This window comes from Pristiophorus japonicus, chromosome 4, assembly GCF_044704955.1.
Source record: "Pristiophorus japonicus isolate sPriJap1 chromosome 4, sPriJap1.hap1, whole genome shotgun sequence".
NCBI lineage: Eukaryota > Metazoa > Chordata > Chondrichthyes > Pristiophoridae > Pristiophorus > Pristiophorus japonicus.
The window spans coordinates 193,850,975-193,874,026 of record NC_091980.1 but is presented as its reverse complement, the minus strand read 5'-3'; the positions used below and the strand labels follow the sequence as shown (position 1 = coordinate 193,874,026).

The 23,052-nt window shown below is 45.6% G+C and overlaps 1 protein-coding gene across 1 annotated transcript in view; it reads right to left on the bottom strand.

Annotated features, from left to right (window-relative positions):
* Window positions 1-23,052, bottom strand: part of fsip1 (fibrous sheath interacting protein 1) — an 816,866-nt gene that overhangs the window by 703,992 nt on the left and 89,822 nt on the right. Inside the window, exons 10-11 of the mRNA XM_070877889.1 lie at window positions 2,529-2,650; window positions 2,029-2,130 (exon numbers count right to left, since the gene is read on the bottom strand). Of these exons, the coding sequence (XP_070733990.1) occupies window positions 2,029-2,130; window positions 2,529-2,650 (224 nt within the window). The remainder of the gene's footprint in view (window positions 1-2,028; window positions 2,131-2,528; window positions 2,651-23,052) is intronic.

Here is a 23,052-nt window from a genome sequence, read left to right as displayed (position 1 = left end):
TACAAACAAGTTGTGTATCTCCCTTGTCAGAAAGAGAAGGCCCTAAAAATGTTAGAAGGTGTCATGCAATTTCTTAATCTTTCTGTTTCCATTCTCTTCTCTGTTTAACTTTATATGGGGCTGTGCCTCTACGCTTTCTCTGCTCTGCCATGAGAACAGATTGTAGGAGTGTAATGATACTCTGTAAAATCCTATTCATGCTTTCCACACTTCAATCCAAGGCTGAGGAGATGCTAGACCCCAAAAGCCACGATAGTATATATCTGCGCTCCTAACGAAGCTGTCACCAGAGGCTCCATCATTGTGGGCCCCACTGCAGTGTTAATCGAGCTGACCACTCACTCCATGGTTGACGGTATAGTCTCAATGCCATGCTGGACCATCCAACATGTACTTGAGCTTGGATCCCCATGCTCCCTGTCATTGTGCAGAAGCTTGGTGGCAGGCTGCCCAGTGCACTCAAAATGTCCTGGTCTATAGGGTTCAGTCTTTGAATGTTGGCTGTTTCCTGGAGATATTTGTGCCTTTGAGATCTTCATTTGTGTCTAATGCACCAGGGCTAAGTTGCAAGCTCTCCCTCTGGCAAGCTGCTTCCTGGGCTGTCTCATCCCTCTGCTCATGCACCATCGCATTAGTACTCGTCATGTCTCCCAGAGCAGACCCTTCTAGCCTATCCTCTACAGTATAAGTAGTGCCAGTCTCTGAGCAGCTGCTTGCTAAAGTGAGGTCATGTTATCTTGGGTGATGCTTTCTGCAGTTCCTCAGCATCTGGGCGCTCTTTATTTTCTTGATCTGAAAGGGATGAGGGAGACAAGGATTAGCATTTAGTTTGAAAGATAAGCAGGCAGATGAGTGGCTGCTGAAAGCATCTGCACTTTGTCTATAAAATTACGCAAAGGGGAGATTTCAGCAAGAAGGGACAGTGTAAGATAGCAAAGAACCCTGCAGGATGTGTCGTCCAACCACACCATGCTCCTGACGTGACCTATTCCCATGATCTGCATTACTCGATAAGAGAGCAGACCTGAATGGATGTTCACCCTAATTCCTATCCTCGCCTCCTCTCTATTATCAATCGGCAGCTTAGGCTGCAAGAATGTTAGAGATTGCTTAGTGAGATGTGTTTAGGATGCGCATGCCAAAGTCGAATAGTGGTGCTGATGTGTGAAGGGGGATGGGGCAAAGGTGTGAGAAGATGAAGGCAGTAAAAGTGAGGAGTATTGGAGCTGCAGAGTGTAGTATTAGGAGCAGAAGGAGGTGGATTGAATTCTATTGCAGTAAATGGAGGAGAGTGCTGGTAATCAGGGAAGGAAGGGTTGTGAATTCTGTGACTTTAGGTAGTACAGGTTTATACAGAGAGTGACATGAGATAGCAGTTAAGAGGCTTACCTTAGAAATCCTGGTCAGATCATTAAGCCTCTTCCTGTGTTGCAGCCATGTTTTGGGGGCAATGCTCCTGGTCTGACACACTCTGCCATCTGTACGTACTGTAATGGAACAACTTAGAGGGATACCTTGCTGTCAATTGGTGGGATGACGACATCACTCGTCCTGCTGATCGCCTGCAACAAGACTTCCAGTGCTGCATCCAAGAAGTGACGGGGCCATTAAAACTTCTCCTTGGCCTTCCATATCCTGAATTGCCATCGGTTGCCGACAGCCAAAGTGCACCTTACCCAGTTCACGTGTCAGTCTGTATTCAGTTGATCTCAGCAGCAATAAGTGAATTACAATTAGCCTCAGCACCCATGAGTTGAAGAAGTGAAAATTAGCATTGGTTTCCACTCCTGATTACTATCCAAAAGATAGTTATTGTGGGAAGTGTTCACTGAAGACAGGATTGGGCTTGGCTATGATGCCTTATAATGGTTATGCATCCAGCTAAAAATCAGTGTTAATGCTCACACATAAAGAATGATTATTTAGTTGAGGTACCAAAAGACAAAATGCACCCACTGAACCGTATCATAACAAGCAGTCAAGATTAGTGTTGCTATAAATGCTAATATGTTGAACAGCTGGTCTTACTTCATTGTTCGATGTCTCAACATCAACATTCTTCAATAGTTCTGCTAGTCTTCTTTTCTCATCGTCAGTCAGCAGCACCAGGTTCTTTGCTTCTTTTGCCAACTGCAAATATTAGTAATTAGTTATTAACAACTTGGGCTCATGATAAGAGGATAAGGGGTTATGGGGAGCGGGCAGGGAAGTGGAGCTGAGTCCATGATCAGATCAGCCATGATCTTATTGAATGGCGGAGCAGGCTCGAGGGGCCGTATGGCCTACTCCTGTTCCTATTTCTTATGTTCTTATGTTCTAGGATCAAAATATCCACTATTAACTTTAAAAAAATACAAAGGAAGCCAAGGACAACTACAAATGTGATGAAAGGGAACTTGGCCATAAGCAAAGAGTGCATTGAGCCATCAACACTTGATCCAACATCTATAAATATCACGATAATGAGGTACTGTTGCAGTCAACAACTATTCCACTTAAGATTGTGAGATAGAAATAATTTCACATACCTCAATGTTCTTCCTAACAAAATCTTTAACTTTGAACATTTGGTTCCTTATGTCTTTGTTTTGGACAGTTTTGGAGCTGTCATCTGAAGACAATTTAACTCCTTCAGCACTGCCTTGGTAGTCTGACAAGAAAACAAACAGTATATTGGCATTTATCAAACAGATTCCTGTCAACTGCTGAGCTGCTTCAGCTCAATGCATAAAATAATACATCACATCCTGCTTCAACCCTGACAGTCTGTCAATAAATTTCAGGTTTTGAATCAGGATTGCTGTAAACGGCACGGAAACAGCAAATGGGCAGATCTACAAGCCACTTAAAAATACATTGAGTGATTTCCGCCACAAAAAAGTGACTTCAAATTTCTACAAAATACATTTGGCCTCTATAAATGTAAAATGATCTCTGAAATTTGGCAGTGGAACACTCACCTTTAGTATGATCATCATTAAAAAAATAAATAAAATTTTAAACAGATCAAAATTTATATTTCATTCTTATATTTGGATCAGAAACGCCACACAAAGTGGAAAGATATATGAGTAAATTGGAATTCCTTACTTGCATCAAACACAGTAACAACTTTACATTATGCCTTTATTGTAGAAAAATGTCTCAAGGCATTTGGCAGAGATATTAAAGGACTCAGACAAAGAAGGAGATATTAGGAGAGGTAGCCAAAAATGTGATCAAAGAGATGGATATTAAAGAGGGCATTAAAGGAGAGAGAGATGGAAAGGTGCCAGGATTTAGGGAGGGAATTTCAGAGCATGGGGTCTAGACAGCCGAAGGCTCGCCACCAATAGTGGAATGAAGGGAGGGGAATTGCAGAAGAGGCCAGAATTGGAAGAACGGAGAGTTTGGGGAGGAAGTTACAAAGATAAGGAGTGGCAAGATCATGAAGCGATTTAAACACAATAGTGAGGCATTGGGAGATCAGACAGCAAGGAGAAGATGGGTGAGTAGAACTTTGTGCTGGATAGAATGACAACAGAGTTTTGGATGAACTGAAGTATACGGAGGGTAAACCTTGGGAGGCTGCCGAGGAGAGCATTGGAATAGTCAAGCATTGAGGTGACAAAGATATGTATGAGGAGTTTAGCAGCAGATTGACTGAGGTAGGGATGGAAGTGGGCAACATTACACAGGTGGAAGCAGACGGGATATGGCAATGAAAACTCAGTTCAGGGTTGAATAGGACGCTAAGGTTGTGAACAGTCTGAGACAGTGGCCAGGAAGGGTGATGGAATCAGCGACATGGGCACAGAGTTTGAGGCAGAGGCCAAAGATAATGGAGGAAATTGCAGCCCGTCCAATATTGCATGTTACATTCGAGTCTGATAGCACAGAAGCAGTGGAGAGGTTGAGAGAGGTGGTGGAGAAGTAGAGCTGGGTGTCGCATGCATACATATGAAAGCTGGCCCCACGTCTGATCTTATTGAATGGCGGAGCAGGCTCGAGGGGCCATATGGCCTACTCCTGTTCCTATTTCTTACATTCTTGTGTTCTTGTGATGTTGCTAAGTGGCAACATATAGATCAGAAAGAGGAAGATATTAAGGATAAGAACATAAGAACATAAGAACATAAGAAATAGGAACAGGATTAGGCCATATGGCCTTTCGAGCCTGCTCCGCCATTCAATAAGATCATGGCTGATCTGATCATGGACTCAGCTCCACTTCCCTGCCCGCTCCCCATAATCCCTTATCCTCTTCTCGTTTAAGAAAATGTCGATTTCTGTCTTAAATTTATTCAATGTCCCAGCTTCCACAACTCTCTGAGGCAGCAAATTCCACAGATTTACAACCCTCTGAGAGAAAAATTTCTCCTCATCTCTGTTTTAAATGGGCAGCCCCTTATTCCAAGATCATGCCCTCTAGTTTTAGTCTCCCCCATCAGTGGAAACATCCTCTCTGCATCCACCTTGTCAACCCCCCTCATAATCTTATACGTTTCGATAAGATCACCTCTCATTCTTCTGAATTCCAATGAGTAGAGGCCCATCCTACTCAATCTTTCCTCATGTCAACCCCCGCATCTCCGGAATCAACCAAGTGAATGAACCTTCTCTGAACTGCCTCCAAAGCAAGTACATCTTTTCGTAAATATGGAAACCAAAACTGCACACAGTGATCCAGATGTGGCCTCACCAATACCCTGTATAGCTGTAGCAAGACTTCCCCTTTGCAATAGAGGCCAAGATTCCATTGACCTTCCTGATCACTTGCTGTACCTGCATACTATCCTTTTCATGCACAAGTACCCCAGGTCCCGTTGTACTGCGGCACTTTGCAATCTTTCTCCATTTAAATAATAAATTGCTCTTTGATTTTTTTTTCTGCCAAAGTGCATGACCTCACACTTTCTAACATTATACTCCATCTGCCAAATTTTTGCCCTCTCACTTAGCCTGTCTATGTCCTTTTGCAGATTTTTTGTGTCCTCCACACATTGCTTTTCCACCCATCTTTGTATCGTCAGCAAACTTGGCTATGTTACACTCAGTCCCTTCTTCCAAGTCGTTAATATAGATTGTAAATAGTTGGGGTCCCAGCACTGATCCCTGCGGCACCCCACTAGTTACTGGTCGCCAATCAGAGAATGAACCATTTATCTCAATTCTCTGTTTTCTGTTAGTTAGCCAATCCTCTATCCATGCTAATATATTACCCCCAACCCCGTGAATTTTATCTTGTGCAGTAACCTGTTATCCATGTGGGTCTATAGAATTAATTGTATGGGGACAGGAAGAATAACCATTGATGGAGATTCTCCTGCTATGGCTGGATAGGTCAGAGTGGAACCAAACAAGGCCAGTCCAATGGAGGAGAGGCATTTAGAAGATGGTGTGGTCAACAGCGTCAAAGGCGGCAGCTAAGTTGAGGAAGGATAACGCGCTACAAACACAGAAACAGAAATATTTGCAAGCATGAGATTCAAACATGAAGTATTGGGAAAGTTGGCACAGTTTTGTGAGGCAACAACATGCTTAAGAAAAGAAAAGAGAGGTTGGAGATGGGACGGAGAGAGGGGTTGAGGAGGGTTTTTTGAAGAAGGGAGTGATGATCACAGTTTTGAAATGGAGTGGGACAACGCCGGAGAAGGAACCAGTCACATGTCAGCTAGTGTGGTAGGGAATTTGGATGATCAGAAGATTTAGTTGGAAGGGGGTCCCACGAGCAGAAGATGGAACTCATGGGGGTTTGGAGAGGGCATAACGAAGATAAAAGAGAAACCAGCGGAAGATGTGGATTGAAGGCTAAGAAGGGGCGGGGCAGCAGAAACAGCTGAATGGATGAATATTATCTTAGCAACAAAAAGGTCAATGAGCTCCTCACATTTACTATTGAAGGTGAGGATGTAGAGAGCACGGGAGAAGAGTTTAAAGAGACAGTTGGTAGTGGAGAAAAGAAGTAGGGGGTTATCGATATTCTCCGGGATCATAGAGTAGGAAACTGTTTTGGCAGACGAGAGAGAGACCCACTAGCGCTTGAACGCAAACAAAATCTAACGTCATTAGGACCTTCACTGGGAATATCTATGATCGGAGTGACTGCTGCCAACAAATTGGAAGCTACCGGAAGCCGCGCAGAAGTATTCTGTGCATAAATATCATGTCCCAAATTTGAAAAAGTAACATTCACCACAACAGACAGAGGAGCCGATAATGATAAACACAGTCCACGAGAGTGCAATAAAACTCTCAATCTGACAATATCCTAATATCACCTTCAAGTCACATTTCCTCATTAAATTGTACTGGAAGTTTGAGCACTTCATTCTGATAAACTAATCACACCGCTGCCACTTTCTCTCTTGTCTCACGTTCCTTCTCCACCCTTGTAGTGTATGTAGATACCTTTAGCAAATGACTCCACGGGGCAAGGTATGATACTGAAACTGTGTAGACCTGTCGTCCTTTATTTGACGCTCCTAGAGGACACCAAGCTGTGAGTTCCTTTTTATACTGGGTTACCTGCACACTTAGGTTTCCAGCAGCAGCACCCTCTGGTGTACAGGTAAGGTGTGTACAGTGTAAGGGTACATTCAGTGTTGCATAACAGTGTTACAGACATCACACATTAAACAGGCATGCATATACAACAACACTCCCCCCTAAGCATTTTTCATATCCTTATTGTCATGACCAGGGGAGGTGATCAGTGGTGGGCTATGGGAGGTTATAGTGAGGGTTGTGTGGTTGCCAGGTGTGACCCCTGTGCTTGAGGCTGGGCCTCATATGTTTCAACTCCCTCACACACAGACCAAGTGGGTGTCCCTGTTGTGGGATCCCTCAGGGGGGTAGCCACGGGAGCAGTGGGTGGTGTGTATACACTGTGATGTGGGTAGTTGTGGGGTGGTGGACAGGGCCACAGGACTGGGTGGGCTCCTTGTCCACCAATTGGGATGAGGGTCAGGTCATCCGATGCTTTGCCAGGGAAGCTGGAGGGTATTGGCCTCACGCTCCTAGTGTTGGCCTTGGTGGCCAGGGGTTGTAGGGCTGATCTGGTGCAGGTTGCCATTGGTGGTGGCTGGGCTGCCCATTGACCACTGTCCCTGTAGTGGATGTTCTCCCACTGTCTGTGTGTGTGTCCTGCAAGGGGCATCACATTCATTCTAAAGGTCCAGGCTACATGATCAGGTAGCCTGCTGGACCTGGGGGTCTCCCACAGGGGGATTCCATTGGCATCAGCATGGTCCCTGTAGGACCCAATGTCCTTTGGCAGTGTCCTACCAATATACATAACACTTTGGCTCTGATCACACATAGTCGAGCCTGCATTTTACATTCTAGCATTTGCATCACTTTTGGGTGTCCTGGTTTCAACAGACATGGTTAAATTAGGCATTTCACATTCTCTATCATTATTGTTAAGCATAATAACTTGTTCTTAACCTTACTGACACCTGCATTCATTTCATTAGTCACATTAGTTAAATCAGCATCACAATTCATGGTTACACTGCATACATTTTCATACTTGCACCCTTTAATTGCATCTTTAGCTTTAAAGTCCTTGTACTCAAATAGTTGAAACTGTCCCTTTTAATTTTTTTGGTTACCGATCTCCTTTAAGGGAGCCTCCCAATCCGATTGGCTGCTCGGTGCCACGTGTCACTCCTCCAATGCTGCCCTTCGTGGTATGGCTGCGGCCATTTTGAATACAGGTTCTGCTCCTCGTGGCGTGACAGCCATCTTCTGGCTCTTCTGTAGGTAGGCTGTGGTGCTCTTTTCTTCCACAGGTTCGACCCTGGATGTCGGGAATCCCTTTTTTTCGACGCTGTTCACCTCTTGGAGTCCTGCCCCGGCCTGGAAAGTGGAGTTTGGATCCTCGGTCTTGGAGATTTCGCCGTGTTATTGTGGAGTTGTCGCCGCGCCGTCGAGCTGGACAATGGAACCTCCAGATGCAGCGATGGATCCATGTTCGAGGTCGATTGCCGGGGACCAGAGGCCGTCGCCATTTCGCCTGATGTGGACCGGGTTCATCCAATTCCTGCCCAGCAGCGTGGGACCGTCGCCGGCTACAATCCACAGGAGGAGTTTGTTCAACACGCCGCCCTGGGAGACCTGGACATCCGCGCTGCCAACGATTTGGATTTTACCTTTGTTGTAGGTGTGGAACTGCGCCTGGACAGGAGACAGTTTTGGTCGATTGGCGGGATTTATCCAAAGTTTTTCAAAGGTCGTTTGGCTCATCACAGACTGGCTCGACCGTGTCAATTTCCATGGAGACTGGGACCCCGTCGATGTCCACTTCCATCATCCATGGAGAACTTTCGGTAGAGCAGGTATAGATTCTATACTCTTCCAGGGTTTGAGCAACTTCACCATCATCTGTGTTGAAGCCCGGGTGATCAGCCAACTCATCAAAGACCAGTGAGTACAGCTTTTTCTGCACATTCTTTGGAGGTGCCCTTTCTCTTTGCAGCCTTTGCATGCATAGTCTTTGTAGCAGCACTGGTGGGCCCTGTGGTTTCCTCCACAGCGTCAGCACGGGGCCCATCCGGTTTGCCCCATGTGGCGGACTCAGGGTTGCTGGACTCAGGGCAGTCTTCCTGCCTTTCGAAGTATCCATGTGGTGCACTGTGCTTGCCGGTTTAGAGTCCTGGGTCAGTATTTGTTTGGAGTCGCCTGCTGAAACCATGTAGGGCTGGCTCATTTGGATTGCTTTCTGCAGGGTGACTGTGATGTCAGCAGAGAGCAACTTGTGCAGGAGGCCTTCGTGGCCGATTCCAATTACGAATATGTTCCTTAGGGCTTCATTTAGGTGGTCTCCAAAATCACACGGAGCAACTAGTCTTCTTAGATGTACAGCATACTTAGCAATTTCTTGGCCCTCAGATCGCCTGGCTGTGAGGATGCTTTCTTTCAGTTTTAGTTGTTCCTGTATGAGTGTTACAAGTTCCTCATAGCTCTTGGTGGTTGTCTTTGCTGGGGCTAGCAAGTCCTTGACGAGACAATGTATGAAGGGCCCACAACTGCTAAGCAGGATGGCCCTGCGCTTGTTCAGTCATGTAGCCGGTGTGTTCCCATCTAGGTCATTGGCTATAAAGAAATGTTCCAATCTTTCCATAAAAGTGTCCCAATCTTCCCCCTCTGTAAAATGCTGAAAGTTGCTGAGATTAGATCTGTTGAGCGTGTAGTTCGTGACCTCGTATCCTCGTCGTCAGTTGTAGTGTATGTAGATACCTTTAGCAAATGACTCCATGAGATAGGGTATGATACTGAAACTGTGTAGACATGTCGTCCTTTATTTTGCAGCTCCTCGAGTGAGGACAGCAAGCTGTGAGCTCCTTTTTATACTAGGTTATCTGCGGTGTGCAGGTAACCCTTAGGTCTCCAGCAGCAGCACCCTCAGGTGTACAGGTAAGGTGTGTAAAGTATAAGGGTAAATTCACACAGTAAACAGGCATGCATATACAACAGCCCTCCCTCTCATTTTCCTCTCCAATCTCTTTGTCTAGTGTTCCTCTTTCTATCTCTCTGCACTGTCTCTATTTTCTTTCTCAATGATCCTTTTCCCAGCTGATTAAACCCCAACATCCTGCACCTGCATTCTGTTCACCAGCCGTGTGCTCAAACACAACAGAGGACCTAATAGAGACAAACACACACCACGAGAGTGCAATAAAACTCACAACCTGACAACATCCCAGACACGTTACAGACCTCACAATATCTGAAAGTTCCATCTCTCACCTATTTCTCTCCTGTTTTTGGAAGTCCGGTGAGAACCAAAAAACCACTGGGGAACTGCGTATGCACAACTACTTTATTTAGTTGGCAGCAGTCGCGTCCATTTATGATTTTGCACATTCTGGATTACAAAATTCCTCCACTATAGGAAGAGAACTGGTACAGCTCTTCAGCACCCCTAATAGCCAGTTACAGCAGCAGTATTGCTAAACACCTGGATGCAGGTTGCTTTATGGAGCATGACACAGGAAAATGTGAAAACAACTATTGCCCCTTTTTATAGCCCTGTCAGCACCTCCAGCAAGGCAGTATTTGCTCAGGGGACGGGGCACTACTGCCTCTTGGGAAATTACCCGGGAGGTTTGAGAGGCGCTGCCTCACGGTTAGCGCCCTCGGCCACCGCGCAATCGGTGATGATGTCATCGGCATGCTCGACCACCCCGCGCTGACCCTTTAACGCCCCGCAGGCGAAATTGCCCAACAGACCGCGAGGCTGGTGTGGGCGGATGTCAACACCAGCTTCGCATGTCACGGGTCGCGAAGCTGGCGGGTATCTGCTCTCGGAGCACTCCCTAAAGGGAAGGGCGCCAACGCCCCGGGCCGCAATCTTTTTTTGGCGGCTGACTCTCAGGTCAGCTCGGCGATGGCAGCCCTAGCGTTGTCCGGGCCGCCATTGTGCAGCCCGGCACTCCGGCCCCAGTCGCGACCCAATAGGTTGTGCGTGGTTTCCTTTCTGGGGTGGTAATGACAATTCTGTGGCAGGAACGGGACTTCCACGCCGGACGCTAAAAGTCCAGGCCCCGGAAGGTTTCCGCCCCCCATCGGGTAATTTTGCCCGAAAAGAGATAGTACCACGGCCAGTGCAAGTACATTAATGAACTTGCTAGGATGGCAATAATGTAATGATGTTATATGTTCTGAATGTCTGGATAGTAATTGATTTACTGTTTTGCAAGGTAGCAGGTGCTCCACTGAAAACTGAACTGTTGTTCTGTCAGGATCCTGCAGGTTACACTGTTGGTTTTTACAATGAGTTTAAGAGTAAAGGTACATTTCTCAAATGGATTAAAATTGCAATGCATAGCTGCCATAGAGTGACCATAGTTTGGAAGTACAAATGGGTATTTCTCCCAGTCTCATTCTGCCATTCATGAAGTAAGATGTTACAATTAGAGGTAATTTTTTATATATGGACAAGCCAGCAGCTCACAATAAAGAGGGAAGCTCGCCATCTATCTCACATTTAAAAATTCAACGACTAAGATATATTTTTAAGTTAACTATCTATACAGCTGTATTAAAAAAAACATCAGCATTCAAAATGCTATGCAGTTTGGTTATAATTACTGAGCCTGAAAGAGTCCATTGGCTTTCAAGAAAAGGAAAGTGAATTCTTTCAAATCCCAAAATATGTTTTATATATTTTCATGCATCAATGCCAAGGCTACTGACCTGCAGACTTATGATCTTATTAACATAGCTTTGCAACAACAATGCATTTATATAGCACCTTTAACGTAGGAAAACATCCCAAGGCGCCTCACAGTAGCACTGTCAGATAAATACGGACGGCGAATGAAAGAAGAAAACATTAGGAATCTTGGTCAAAGAGGTTGGCTTTAAGGAGCGTTTTAAAAGGAAAAATACAGAGATGACTAGGCGAAGAGGTTTGAGAGAATTCCAGAGCTTAGGGTCTAGGCGACAGAAGGCACATGTGTCAATGGTGGGGCTAAGGAGGCGGGATCAGAGTCGGGAGGGAGGTGATTGGGGCCCAGCGAAGGTGCGAGTTCGGGGCCAGGGGCCCAGGGGCAGCATGGGCCAGTCCACACTGTGATACGTGTGCACACTAGATCCATGGAGCAGAGCTGGTCTCCAGTTGTCTTGGGTAATCCTTGCCACTGGGCCAAGACCTAGCTCTGTCAAGCCCGTGTGGTGGCTGGTGTGCAACGAGCACCACACGTTAAAAAAATCCACGCACAGGCATCTTCCACCCCTTCAGGTTGTAGTTTGGGTCCTTCATTGAAACACCTGTGAACTCGTCCTTTTTTTGCCGTGGAAGCAAGTCATCCTCGTTTCGAGGGACCGTTTATGATGATGATGATAAGGAATCGGGGATGCACAAGAGGCCAAAGTTGGAGAAACAGAGTTTTTGGTGGGGTGCAGGACTGGAGGAGGTTATAGGGATAGAGAAGCGCAAAGCCATGGAAGGATTTGAACACAAGGATAAACATAGAAACATAGAAACAGAGAAACAGAGAAACAGAGAAACATAGAAAATAGGTGCAGGAGTAGGCCATTCGGCCCTTCGAGCCTGCACCGCCATTCGATAAGATCATGGCTGATCTTTCCCTCAGTACCCCTTTCCTGCTTTCTCTCCATACCCCTTGATCCCTTTAGCCGTAAGGGCCATATCTAACGCCCTCTTGAATATATCCAATGAACTGGCATCAACAACTCTCTGCGGCAGGGAATTCCACAGGTTAACAACTCTGAGTGAAGAAGTTTTTTCTCAACTCAGTCCTAAATGGCCTACCCCTTATCCTAAGCCTGCGTCTCCTGGTTCTGGACTTCCCCAACATCGGAAACAATCTACCCACATCGAACCTGTCCCGTCCCGTCAGAATCTTGCATGTTTCTATGAGATCCCCTCTCATCCTTCTAAACTCCAATGTATAAAGGCCCAGTTGATCCAGTCTCTCCTCATATGTCAGTCCTGCCATCCTGGGAATCAGTCTGGTGAACCTTCGCTGCACTCCCTCAATAGCAAGAATGTCCTTCCTCAGATTAGGAGACCAAAATTGAACACAATATTCCAGGTGAGGCCTCACCAAGGCCCTGTACAATTGCAGTAAGACCTCCCTGCTCCAAAACTCAAATCCCCTAGCTATGAAGGCCAACTTACCATTTGCCTTCTTCACCGCCTGCTGTACCTGTATGCCAACTTTCAATGACTGATGAACCATGACACCCAGGTCTCGTTGCACCTCCCCTTTTCCTAATCTGCCACCATTCAGATAATATTCGGTCTTCGCATTTTTGCCCCTAAAGTGGATAACGTCACATTTATCCACATTATACTGCATCTGCCATGCATTTGCCCACTCATCTAACCTGTCTAAATCACCCTGCAGCCTCTTAGCGTCCCCCTCACAGCTCACATCGCCACCCAGTTTAGTGTCATCTGCAAACTTGGAGATATCACACTCAATTCCTTCATCCAAATCATTGATGTATATTGTAAAGAGCTGGGGTCCCAGCACTGAGCCCTGTAGCACTTCACTAGTCACTGCCTGCCATTCTGAAAAGGACCCGTTTATCCTGACTCTCTGCTTCCTGTCTTCCAAACAGTTCTCTATCCACATCAGTATATTACCCCCAATACCATGTGCTTTGATTTTGCACACCAATCTCTTGCATGGGACCTTGTCAAAAGCCTTTTGAAAGTCCAAATACACCACATGCACTGGTTCTCCCTTGTCCACTCTACTCGTTACATCCTCAAAAAATTCCAGAAGATTTGTCAAGCATTATTTCCCCTTCATGAATCCATGCTGACTTGGACTGATCCTGTCACTGCTTTCCAAATGCGCTGCTATTTCATCCTTAATAATAGATTCCACAATATTCCCCACCACTGATATCAGGCTAACCGGTCTATAATTACCCGCTTTCTCTCTCCCTCCTTTTTTAAAAAGTGGTGTTACATGAGCTACCCTCCAGTCCATACGAACTGATCCAGAGTCGATAGACTGTTGAAAAATGATCACCAATGCATCCACTATTTCGAGGGCCATTTCCTTAAGTAGTCTGGGATGCAGACTATCAGGCCCCGGGGATTTATCGGCCTTCAATCCCATCAAGTTCCCGAACACAATTTCCCACCTAATAAGGATATCCTTCAGTTCCTCCTTCTCACTAGACCCTCGGTCCCCTAGTACTTTCGGAAGGTTATTTGTGTCTTCCTGCGTGAAGACAGAGCCAAAGTATTTGTTCAATTGGTCTGCCATTTCTTTGTTCCCTATTATAAATTTACCTGAATCCGACTGCAAGGGAACTACGTTTGTCTTCACTTATCTTTTTCTCTTCACATATCTATAGAAGCTTTTGCATTCAGTTTTTGTGTTCCCGGCAAGCTTCTTCTCGTACTCTATTTTCCCCCTCTTAATTAAACCCTTTGTCCTCCTCTGCTGAATTCTAAATTTCTCCCAGTCCTCAGGTTTGCTGCTTTTTCTGGCCAATTTATATGCCTCTTTCTTGGATTTAACACTATCCTTAATTTCCCTTGTTAGCCACAGTTGAGCCACCTTCCCCATTTCATTTTTACTCCAGACAGGGATGTACAATTGCTGAAGTTCATCCATGTGATCTTTAAATGTTTGCCATTGCCTATCCACCGTCAACCCTTTAAGTATCATTTGCCAGTCTATTCTAGCCAATTCACGCCGCAAACCATCGAAGTTACCTTTCCTTAAGTTCAGGACCCTAGTTTCTGAATTAACTGTGTCACTCTCCATCCTAATAAAGAATTCTACATGTTATGGTCACTCTTCCCCAAGGGGTCTCGCACAACAAGATTGCCAATTAGTACTTTCTCATTACACATCATCCAGTCTAGAATGGCCAGCTCTCTGGTTGGTTCCTCGACATATTGGTCGAGAAAACCATCCCTAATACACTCCAGGAAATCCTCCTCCACCGCATTGCTACCAGTTTGGTTAGCCCAATCAATATGTAGATTAAAGTCACCCATGATAACTGCTGTACCTTTTATTGCATGCATCCCTAATTTCTTGTTTGATGCTATCCCCAACCTCACTATGACTGTTTGGTGGTCTGTACACAACTCCCACTAGCGTTTTCTGCCCCTTGGTATTCTGCAGCTCCACCCATACTGATTCCACATCATCCAAGCTAATGTCCTTTCTTACCATTGCATTAATTTCCTCTTTAACCAGCAATGCCACCCTGCCTCCTTTTCCTTTCTGTCGATCCTTCCTAAATGCTGAATACCCCTGGATGTTGAGTTCCCAGCCTTGGTCACCCTGGAGCCATGTCTCCGTGATGCCAATTACATCATATCCTTTAACTGCTATCTGCGCAGTTGAGGTACAGAGCCTTCGGGCTTGTCTTTCTAACACACTTTGCCCCTTTAGAATTTTGCTGTAATGTGGCCCTTTTTGCTTTTTGCCTTAGGTTTCTCTGCCCTCCACTTTTACTTTTCTTCTTTCTATCTTTTGCTTCTGCCCCATTCTATTTCCCTGTCTCCCTGCATCGGTTCCCATCCCCCTGCCATATTAGTTTAACTCCTCCACAACAGCACCAGCAAACACTCCCCCTAGGACATTGGTTCTGTTCCTGCCCAGGTGCAGACCGTCTGGTTTGTACTGGTCCCACCTCCCCCAGAATCTGTTTCAATGTCCCAGGAATTTGAATCCCTCCCTGCTGCACCACTCCTCAAGCCACGTATTCATCTGAGCTATCCTGCAATTCCTACTCTGACTCGCACGTGGCACTGGTAGCAATCCTGATATTACTACTTTTGAGGTCCTACTTTTTAATTTAGCTCCTAGCTCCCTAAATTTGTCTTGTAGGACCTCATCCCTTTTTTTACTGATACCTATATGCACCACGACAACTGGCTGTTCCCCCTCCCTTTTAAAACATTTTAAATCGAGGCATTGATGGACTGGGAATACAGGGATGACAGGTGCGCAGGACCTGGTGCAGAATAGGATATGAGCAACAGAATTTTTGAATGAGGTCAAGTTTATCGAGGGTGGCAGATGGCAAGACCGCCAGAGTATTGGAATAGTCGAATCTGGAAGTAACAAGAGATATATTCAGTAGAGTGCTCTTTGTCGAACCAAGGTCATTTGTCAATCAATGTTTCTTTGGATTAATGACACTCTTGAATAAGATTGGTAATAGAATTTGGCCAACAGAAAAGTGATTTGGGATCATTCTTGTGTAACTACCCACCCTTGTGAATGAATGCAATCCATTGATTCAGCTTCATGTCCCTAATGACCTTCCTGGCCTCACTAATGCTTTCTCATAATCTACCTTTGCAGGAGCTTCTGAACACATTAAGGAGAGTTTCATTACCATTTTAAGAACCTTCTGCTGTCACTAACAGTTCTCCTTCCCTTTGCAGTTACCCTAACAGAGTGCTGCTCAGTAGATGAGTGGTTAACAAGTTCTATCTTCAGGCTGCTTATCACTTCAGCTACAGTGGCAAGAAAATCATGAGCCGCATTAGCTGTCATCAACTTCACCATATCGGCAGTCACACAAACCCACAGGCTTTGTGGGTGAAAATATTCTTGTAGCAGAGAGTCTTGGCCTGATTACTTGTAGCACAGATGCCATCAGTACCTCTAAGTTGGCAGTCACCTTCGTCATGAACCACCCTTTTGCCCAAGATTATTAACAGCTGCCATCTTAATCTCAACCCCTTGGAACTAATCATGGATACTGTCGTGTATGTACTTTTGGGATCACTAGCCACGAGATGGCGTCACTGTTGGAAGCCACTGGGCTGCACGCATGTGTGTGCAGCCAAAGTATAAAAGGCCAGCCATTTTGTTTTTTAGTCACTTTGGGCCTTAATAAAGCAGAGCTAAGATCATACCTCTTGGAGTTAAACAGTACACAGTCTAACAGTTATTGCATACACAACATTTGGCGACGAGGCAACAAGAACCTTTGCATGCAAAAATGAGCACAATTGGATTGTTGGAGCAATTCATGGAAGAAGATTGGGCAGACTTTGTGAGCCGTTTGAGCCAGTTCTTTGTGGCCAACAAAATGGAGGAGGTCGGCGACGCAGATCGGCACCGGGTGGTGTTCCCCATGGTTTGCGGTCCAAAAATTTATGGTCTGAAAAAGAATCTACTCCTGCCTGTGAGTCCAGCAGAGAAGATATATGAAGAATTGTGTACACTGGTACAGGACCACCTTAAGCCAGGCGAAGGCATCATCACCTCGAGATACAGATTTTACACGCACGTCTGCGCAGAGAGCCAGAATGCGGCGGAATGCGTTGCCAACCTGAGACGTCTAGCGGGACCATGTAAGTTCGGGGCTGTGTTAGCAGACATGCTGCGGGGCTTCTTTGTAATCGGCATCAACCAAGAGGTGATCCTGCGTAAACTATTGGCGGTGGAGACGTTGGACTTGATCATGATCGCTCAGTCATACATGACGATGGCTCGAAGTCTAAAGCAGATATCAGTGAAAAATTGAAACTCGGCAAGTACTGTAAATATGTTTGATTCGGCGTTCGGCAGAGCGGCACATGGCAGGGCCTACCCGACTGCGTACGCGAAACCTGTGGCTGCCCAAAGTCCGCCAGCGGGAATGAATCCGATTTCTCCGTGTTGGTGTTGTGGGGGAAATCACTGGCACCAGCAGTGCCGATTTAGGAAATATAGTTGCAAAGGCTGTCTGAGAGTGGGGCATCTCCAGCGCAATTGTCCGCAGATGAGCAAGCGTGCTGCGACACACCACGTGGAGGATGATGGTCAGCCTAGCGCGGATCCGGATACGCAATCCGAGATACCAGAGGAGGAAGTGTATGGACTGTACTTGTTCCTAACTAAGAGCAAACCGATAATGATCAACATGAAATTTAATGGGGTGCTGGTATCGATGGAATTGGACACAGGGGCGAGTCAATCGATAATGAGCCAGAGGGCATTCGACAAGCTGTGGGATGCGAAGGCTGTAAGGCCCAGGCTCCAGTCAATGCCAAGTTGCGCACGTACACCAAAGAACTCATAACGGTGATTGGCAGTGCCACAATTAAATTGTCGTATGACGGTGCTGTTCACGAGTTACCGCTATGGATTATCCCAGGCAATGGCCCAACGCTGTTCGGCAGGAACTGGCTTAAAAAAACCAGATGCGATTGGAACGACATCAAGGCGTTGTCGTCGGAGAAAGATACATGTGCCCAAGTACTGAGCAAGTTCCCCTTGCTGTTCGAACCAGGCACCGGCAACTTCACGGGAGCCAAGGCGCAGATTCATGTGGACTCGGATGCAAAGCCCATCCATCATAAAGCTCGGCAGCTCCGTATATGATGAGGGAGAAGGTCAAAATCGAACTGGACAGACTCCAGCGTGAAGGGATCATATCACTGGCTGAATTTAATGAATGGGCCAGCCCCATTGTTCCTGTGCTGAAAAGTGATGGCACAGTCAGAATCTGTGGAGACTACAAGGCCACGAAACAGGATCAGTACCCATTACCGAAGGCTGATAACTTGTTTGCAATGCTAACCGGGGGGAAATCGTTCACCAAACTGGACGTGACATCGGCCTGCATGTCACAGGAGCTGGTCAAGACGTCAGAGACTTATATGCATTAACACGATTAAAGGATTGTTTATTTATCACAGGTGCCCCTTTGGAATTCGCTCAGCTGCAGCAATATTTCAGAGGAACATGAAGAGTCTACTGAAGTCCGTTCCCAGAACTGTCGTATTCCAAGATGACATCCTGATCACAGGTCGTGACTCCGAGGAACATCTGAACAACCTGGAAGAGGTTCTACATCGTCTGGACAAAGTGGGACTCAGATTGAAATGCTCGAAGTGTGTCTTCATGGCACCAAAGGTCAAATTCCTGGGGAGAAAAATTGTTGCTGACAGCATCAGGCCCACGGACGCGAAAACCAAGGCCATCAAGAATGCACCCAAGCCGCAGAATATGACGGAGCTGCATTCGTTCCTGGGTCTACTCAACTACTTCGATAACTTCCTACCTAAATTGGGCACCTTATTAGAACCACTGCACATGCTGTTAAGAAAAGGCGACAACTGGATGTGGGGTGCATCTCAAGACAGAGCTTTTGAGAAAGCCACTAATCTACTTTGCTCTAATAAGCTGCTGGTACATTATGACCAATGTAAACATTTAGTATTGACCTGTGATGCTTCGTCATATGGAATTGGTTGCATACTCCAACAAGCTAATGAGTCGGGTAAACTTTAACCAATCGTGTATGCTTCAAAAAGTTTGTCTAAAGCGAAAAGAGCCTACAGCATGGTAGAGAAAGAAGCACTAGCCTGTGTGTATGGGGTTAAAAAGATGCATCAGTACCTATTTGGTCTTCAGTTTGAACTGGAGACAGATCACAAGCTGCTCATTTCATTGTTCTCTGAAAACAAAGGTATCAATACCAATGCTTCATCCCACATCCAGAGGTGGGCGCTGACATTATCCGCTTATAATTATGTCATTCTCCATAGACCTGGCAACGAGAATTGTGCCGATGCTTTGAGCCATCTGCCATTGCCCACTTCGGAGGTTAAAACACCACAACCGGCAGACCTATTGTTAGTTATGGATGTTTTTGAGGGTGAAGGAACCCCTGTCACGGCTCAACAAGTTAAGACCTGGACCAGCCAGGACCCTATTTTATCGGTGGTGAAGAGTTGCATCCTCAAAGGTGATTGGTTTGTTGTACCCAAGCAAATGTGCGAGGAGACCAAACCTTGCATTCGTCGCAAAGACGAACTGTCTATTCAGTCAGATTGTATACTGTGGGGCAATCGTGTTATTACGCCCAAAAAAGAGAGAGAGAAATTTGTACGTGAGCTACATAGCACACATCCCAGCATTGTAATGATGAAAGCCATCGCCAGGGCTCATGTATGGTGGTCAGAAATTGACTGAGCTGGAATCATGTGTGCATCAGTGCAACACTTTCACGCAGCTCAGCAAAGCACCAGCGGAATCGCCGCTGAGTCTGTGGTCGTGGCCGTCCAAACCATGGTCCAAGATGCACATAGACTTTGCAGGTCTCTTCCTGGGGAAGATGTTTTTAGTTGTGTGGATGCATATTCGAAGTGGATAGAGTGTATAATCATGTCATCCAGCACATCCACAGCTATCATTGAGAATCTCAGTGTCATGTTCGCGACACATGGTCTGCCTGACATCGTTGTTAGCGACAACGGATCGTGATTCACCAGTCAGGAGTTTCAAGAGTTCATGAAACTCAATGGTATCAAACATGTAAGGTCAGCACCGTTCAAACATGCATCCAATGGGCAAGCAGAATGTGCTGCCCAAATCATAAAGCAGAGTATGAAGCGAGTAACCCAAGGGTCACTGCAGATCCGCCTGTCATGCATATTGCTTAGTTACAGGACAAGACCACACACACTTACCGGGGTCTCTTCTGCTGAACTAATGATGAAGAGAGGTCTTAACACCAAGCTATCTCTTGTACACCCTGACTTGAATAATCATGTTGAACATAGAAGACAAAGTCAGCAAGGGTATCACGATTGCGCAGCTGAGTCACGTGATATTTTTGTAAATTACCCTGTATATGTTCTGAATTATGGTCAGGGTCCCAAGTGGATTGCTGGTACTGTCATGGCCAAAGAGGGCAACAGAGTATTTATTGTCAAGCTCAAAAATGGGCAAACATGCAGGAAACATATGGATCAGACAAAGCTGCGGCACACAGACGAACTGGAACAGTCGGAGGAAGAGACAATCGACGACCAACCAACCTACCCCCAGTCATCAGAGGACTCAGTGGTCATCAGTGAATCGGGACTTTCAATCACTGACATGTTCAATGAAAATGGACTTTCAATCCCTGACATGGCCATTGCCACTCCCACCAGGTCAGCCACCTAGCCACCAGTCACAACAGACTCTGAACACTCACACAAGACTGGAGTTGAACTGAGACGGTCAATCCGGGAGCGTAAAACACCGGACCATCTCAATTTGTAAAAGACTGTGTAAATATCTCAGAGGGGGGTATTGTCATGCATGTACTTTTGGGATCACTAGCCACTAGATGGCGTCACTGTTGGAGGCCATTGGGCTGCACACATGTGTGTGCAGCCCAAGTATAAAAGGCCAGCCATTTTGTATATTAATCATTTTGGGCCTTAATAAAGCAGAGCCATGGTCATACCTCTTGGAGTTAAACAGTACTCGGTCTAACAGTTATTGCATACACAACAGTACCAATCAGGATTTTTATTAAAAATGCAAAATATTGAATATTTAATTTCTACTTGCCCAATCATGCATACTTCCCCAATTCTCTCTTTTCCTCCCATTACGCTGGTTTAGTAAATTAATAAAATTCATCAAACAAAGGCAGACAAGTCTGGGTAAAAGGCAACCTAAGAATGTGAATCCATGCTCATCTGGTTGGTAGTCAAGAACTAACTGCCTTATCAGCTAAATTAATGTATAATGCTAGCACTGGAAAAACACTTAACATGTTGGTCCCACGATTATTACTACTTTTTGAGTTAATCTGAAGAAAAATAAGATTTGTGAAACAGAAACAGTGCTCTATGGTTCTGTAATTCATTTTTCTACTACCATTGAAATAAAGAATTTTGAATTCTGCAAACTAATAGAAAATAAAACTACAGTGAAAACTTTTTTTTTTCCAAAGATCACATAGTTAGATAAGGCTCCCCGATACCAGTCCAAGGATATATTAATTCTATAAACTTACAACTTTATTACGAGGCTTTTTTTTAAAGTGAGTTCTGAAAGTAGCAGTTAGTGATTATTTCAGTAAACAACTCGGGAGGGAAATTAGGGGTTTATCAGTGTTCTACTGCCATCTGTTGTTAAAGATAAAAGGTAATGCATATGATTATATATAAATAGCAAATGGTCTTTGATTAAGGCAATACTGGTTACCTGATCAATTCTCGATATTATGCAATTAAGAAATAGATTACACCATTTTAAGATAAATCGAAAATTAAACATATTGAAGTACAAGAGTAGCTATCAAATTTTATTCATGTGTTCACATAATGTGGATATTGCTGGCAAGGTGACCTTTGTTATCTTTTATTATCCTGAGGTTGTGGCATTGGGCTGCCTTCTTAAACTGTTGCAGTGCTTATGATGGTGTTTCCATAATGGTGTTAAGTAGGAAATTACAGGACTTTGACCCAATAATAAGAAGGAACAGTAATTTATACCCAAGTTCGAATGGTGTAAAAGAACAAAAAAATAAAGGGCCGGATTTTACAGTTAGCAGCAAAGTGTCAGTGCTCACCGCTGACCTCAAAGAAATCTGCCTACAAAGATCTGGCAATCTCTGTGGAATCTATTTTACTATACCAAACGTTAGTTTGGTTCTAGCGCCAACTCTAGGGGATCTCCAGTATCCAGCAACAGTGATATCATCAAACAGGCTAACCAGCAACGTTCCCTCTAAGATGTGTGACTGCATAGCTCTCAGCTGATCCCACGCAGCCCGAGACCAGCTTTTCTCATGTTAAATTAAACCATAAATTAAACCCCTCAAAAATTAGGGGAAACATTTCTAAATAGCCAATCACATTGAAGAATTCCCACAGACAACAAACCAGGAAGTAAAATGCACTGATTATCCTGTACTTCTTACAACTTTTACATAGAGTAAAATAAAGATTGGAACATGCATATGGGATTAGGTTATGAGCTGAAATACAGGTTGAACTTCTCTTATCCGGGATTCTCTTATCAGGCACCACCACTCATCCGGCACCATTCCCGGCCGCCGGGTGGCGCATACACAGAATGGGTTTTTTGTACTCACCTGAAGACAGAGACTCCTTCCTCGGTCTGATTCTGAAGGCACTGATTGCCTAAGCGGCCTTGAGGGTGGGTATTCAAGTTGGTGGGAGGGGGGGGGGGGGGCGGGGGGGGAGAAGAGAGGTTCAACCTGTACTATTAATAATTATATTTTGAATTAAATTATAAATAAAAGCGCTATAAAAGTTTGTCTTTAATAAATATGTTTAAAACCCCCGGCTAGTTTTTCGCTTTGCCGAGCTTGGCTGCTATCTTTCTCCTCAATACTGGGAACTCCTGCAACCACAGAGCCACAATAGCTCCGCTTACGCTGGACGGGCTTGCTCGTAACGCAATCCCAGCTCAGCACACAGATTGCACTGAGTCCCATCGACCTGCCTCCAGCACCGGGGTCGGGCCAGCAGGATGCGTCCTGGGCTCGCCGCTCCTCCCCTCTGCCATCGCCGCTCCCTCTGGGGTTGGGCCGGCGGGCCGCGTCCTCGGGCTGACTGCTCCTCCCTTCTCCCTTCCCCCCGTTCCCATTGGCGCTCCCTCTGGGGTCGGGCCGGTGGGCCGTGACCTTGGGCTGGCCGCTCCTCCCCTCCCCTCCCCGCTGCCCTCAGCACTCTGTCAAACAAAAAGAAAAGACTTCTTCATTACTTTCAATGAGTCTTGGAGATCGTGGGGGAGGGGGGGCAGGGTGCGGGCAGTGGATCGCGGGGTCGGGGATATCTGTATCGGGGCTGGCTTGCTGGGGCCGGGG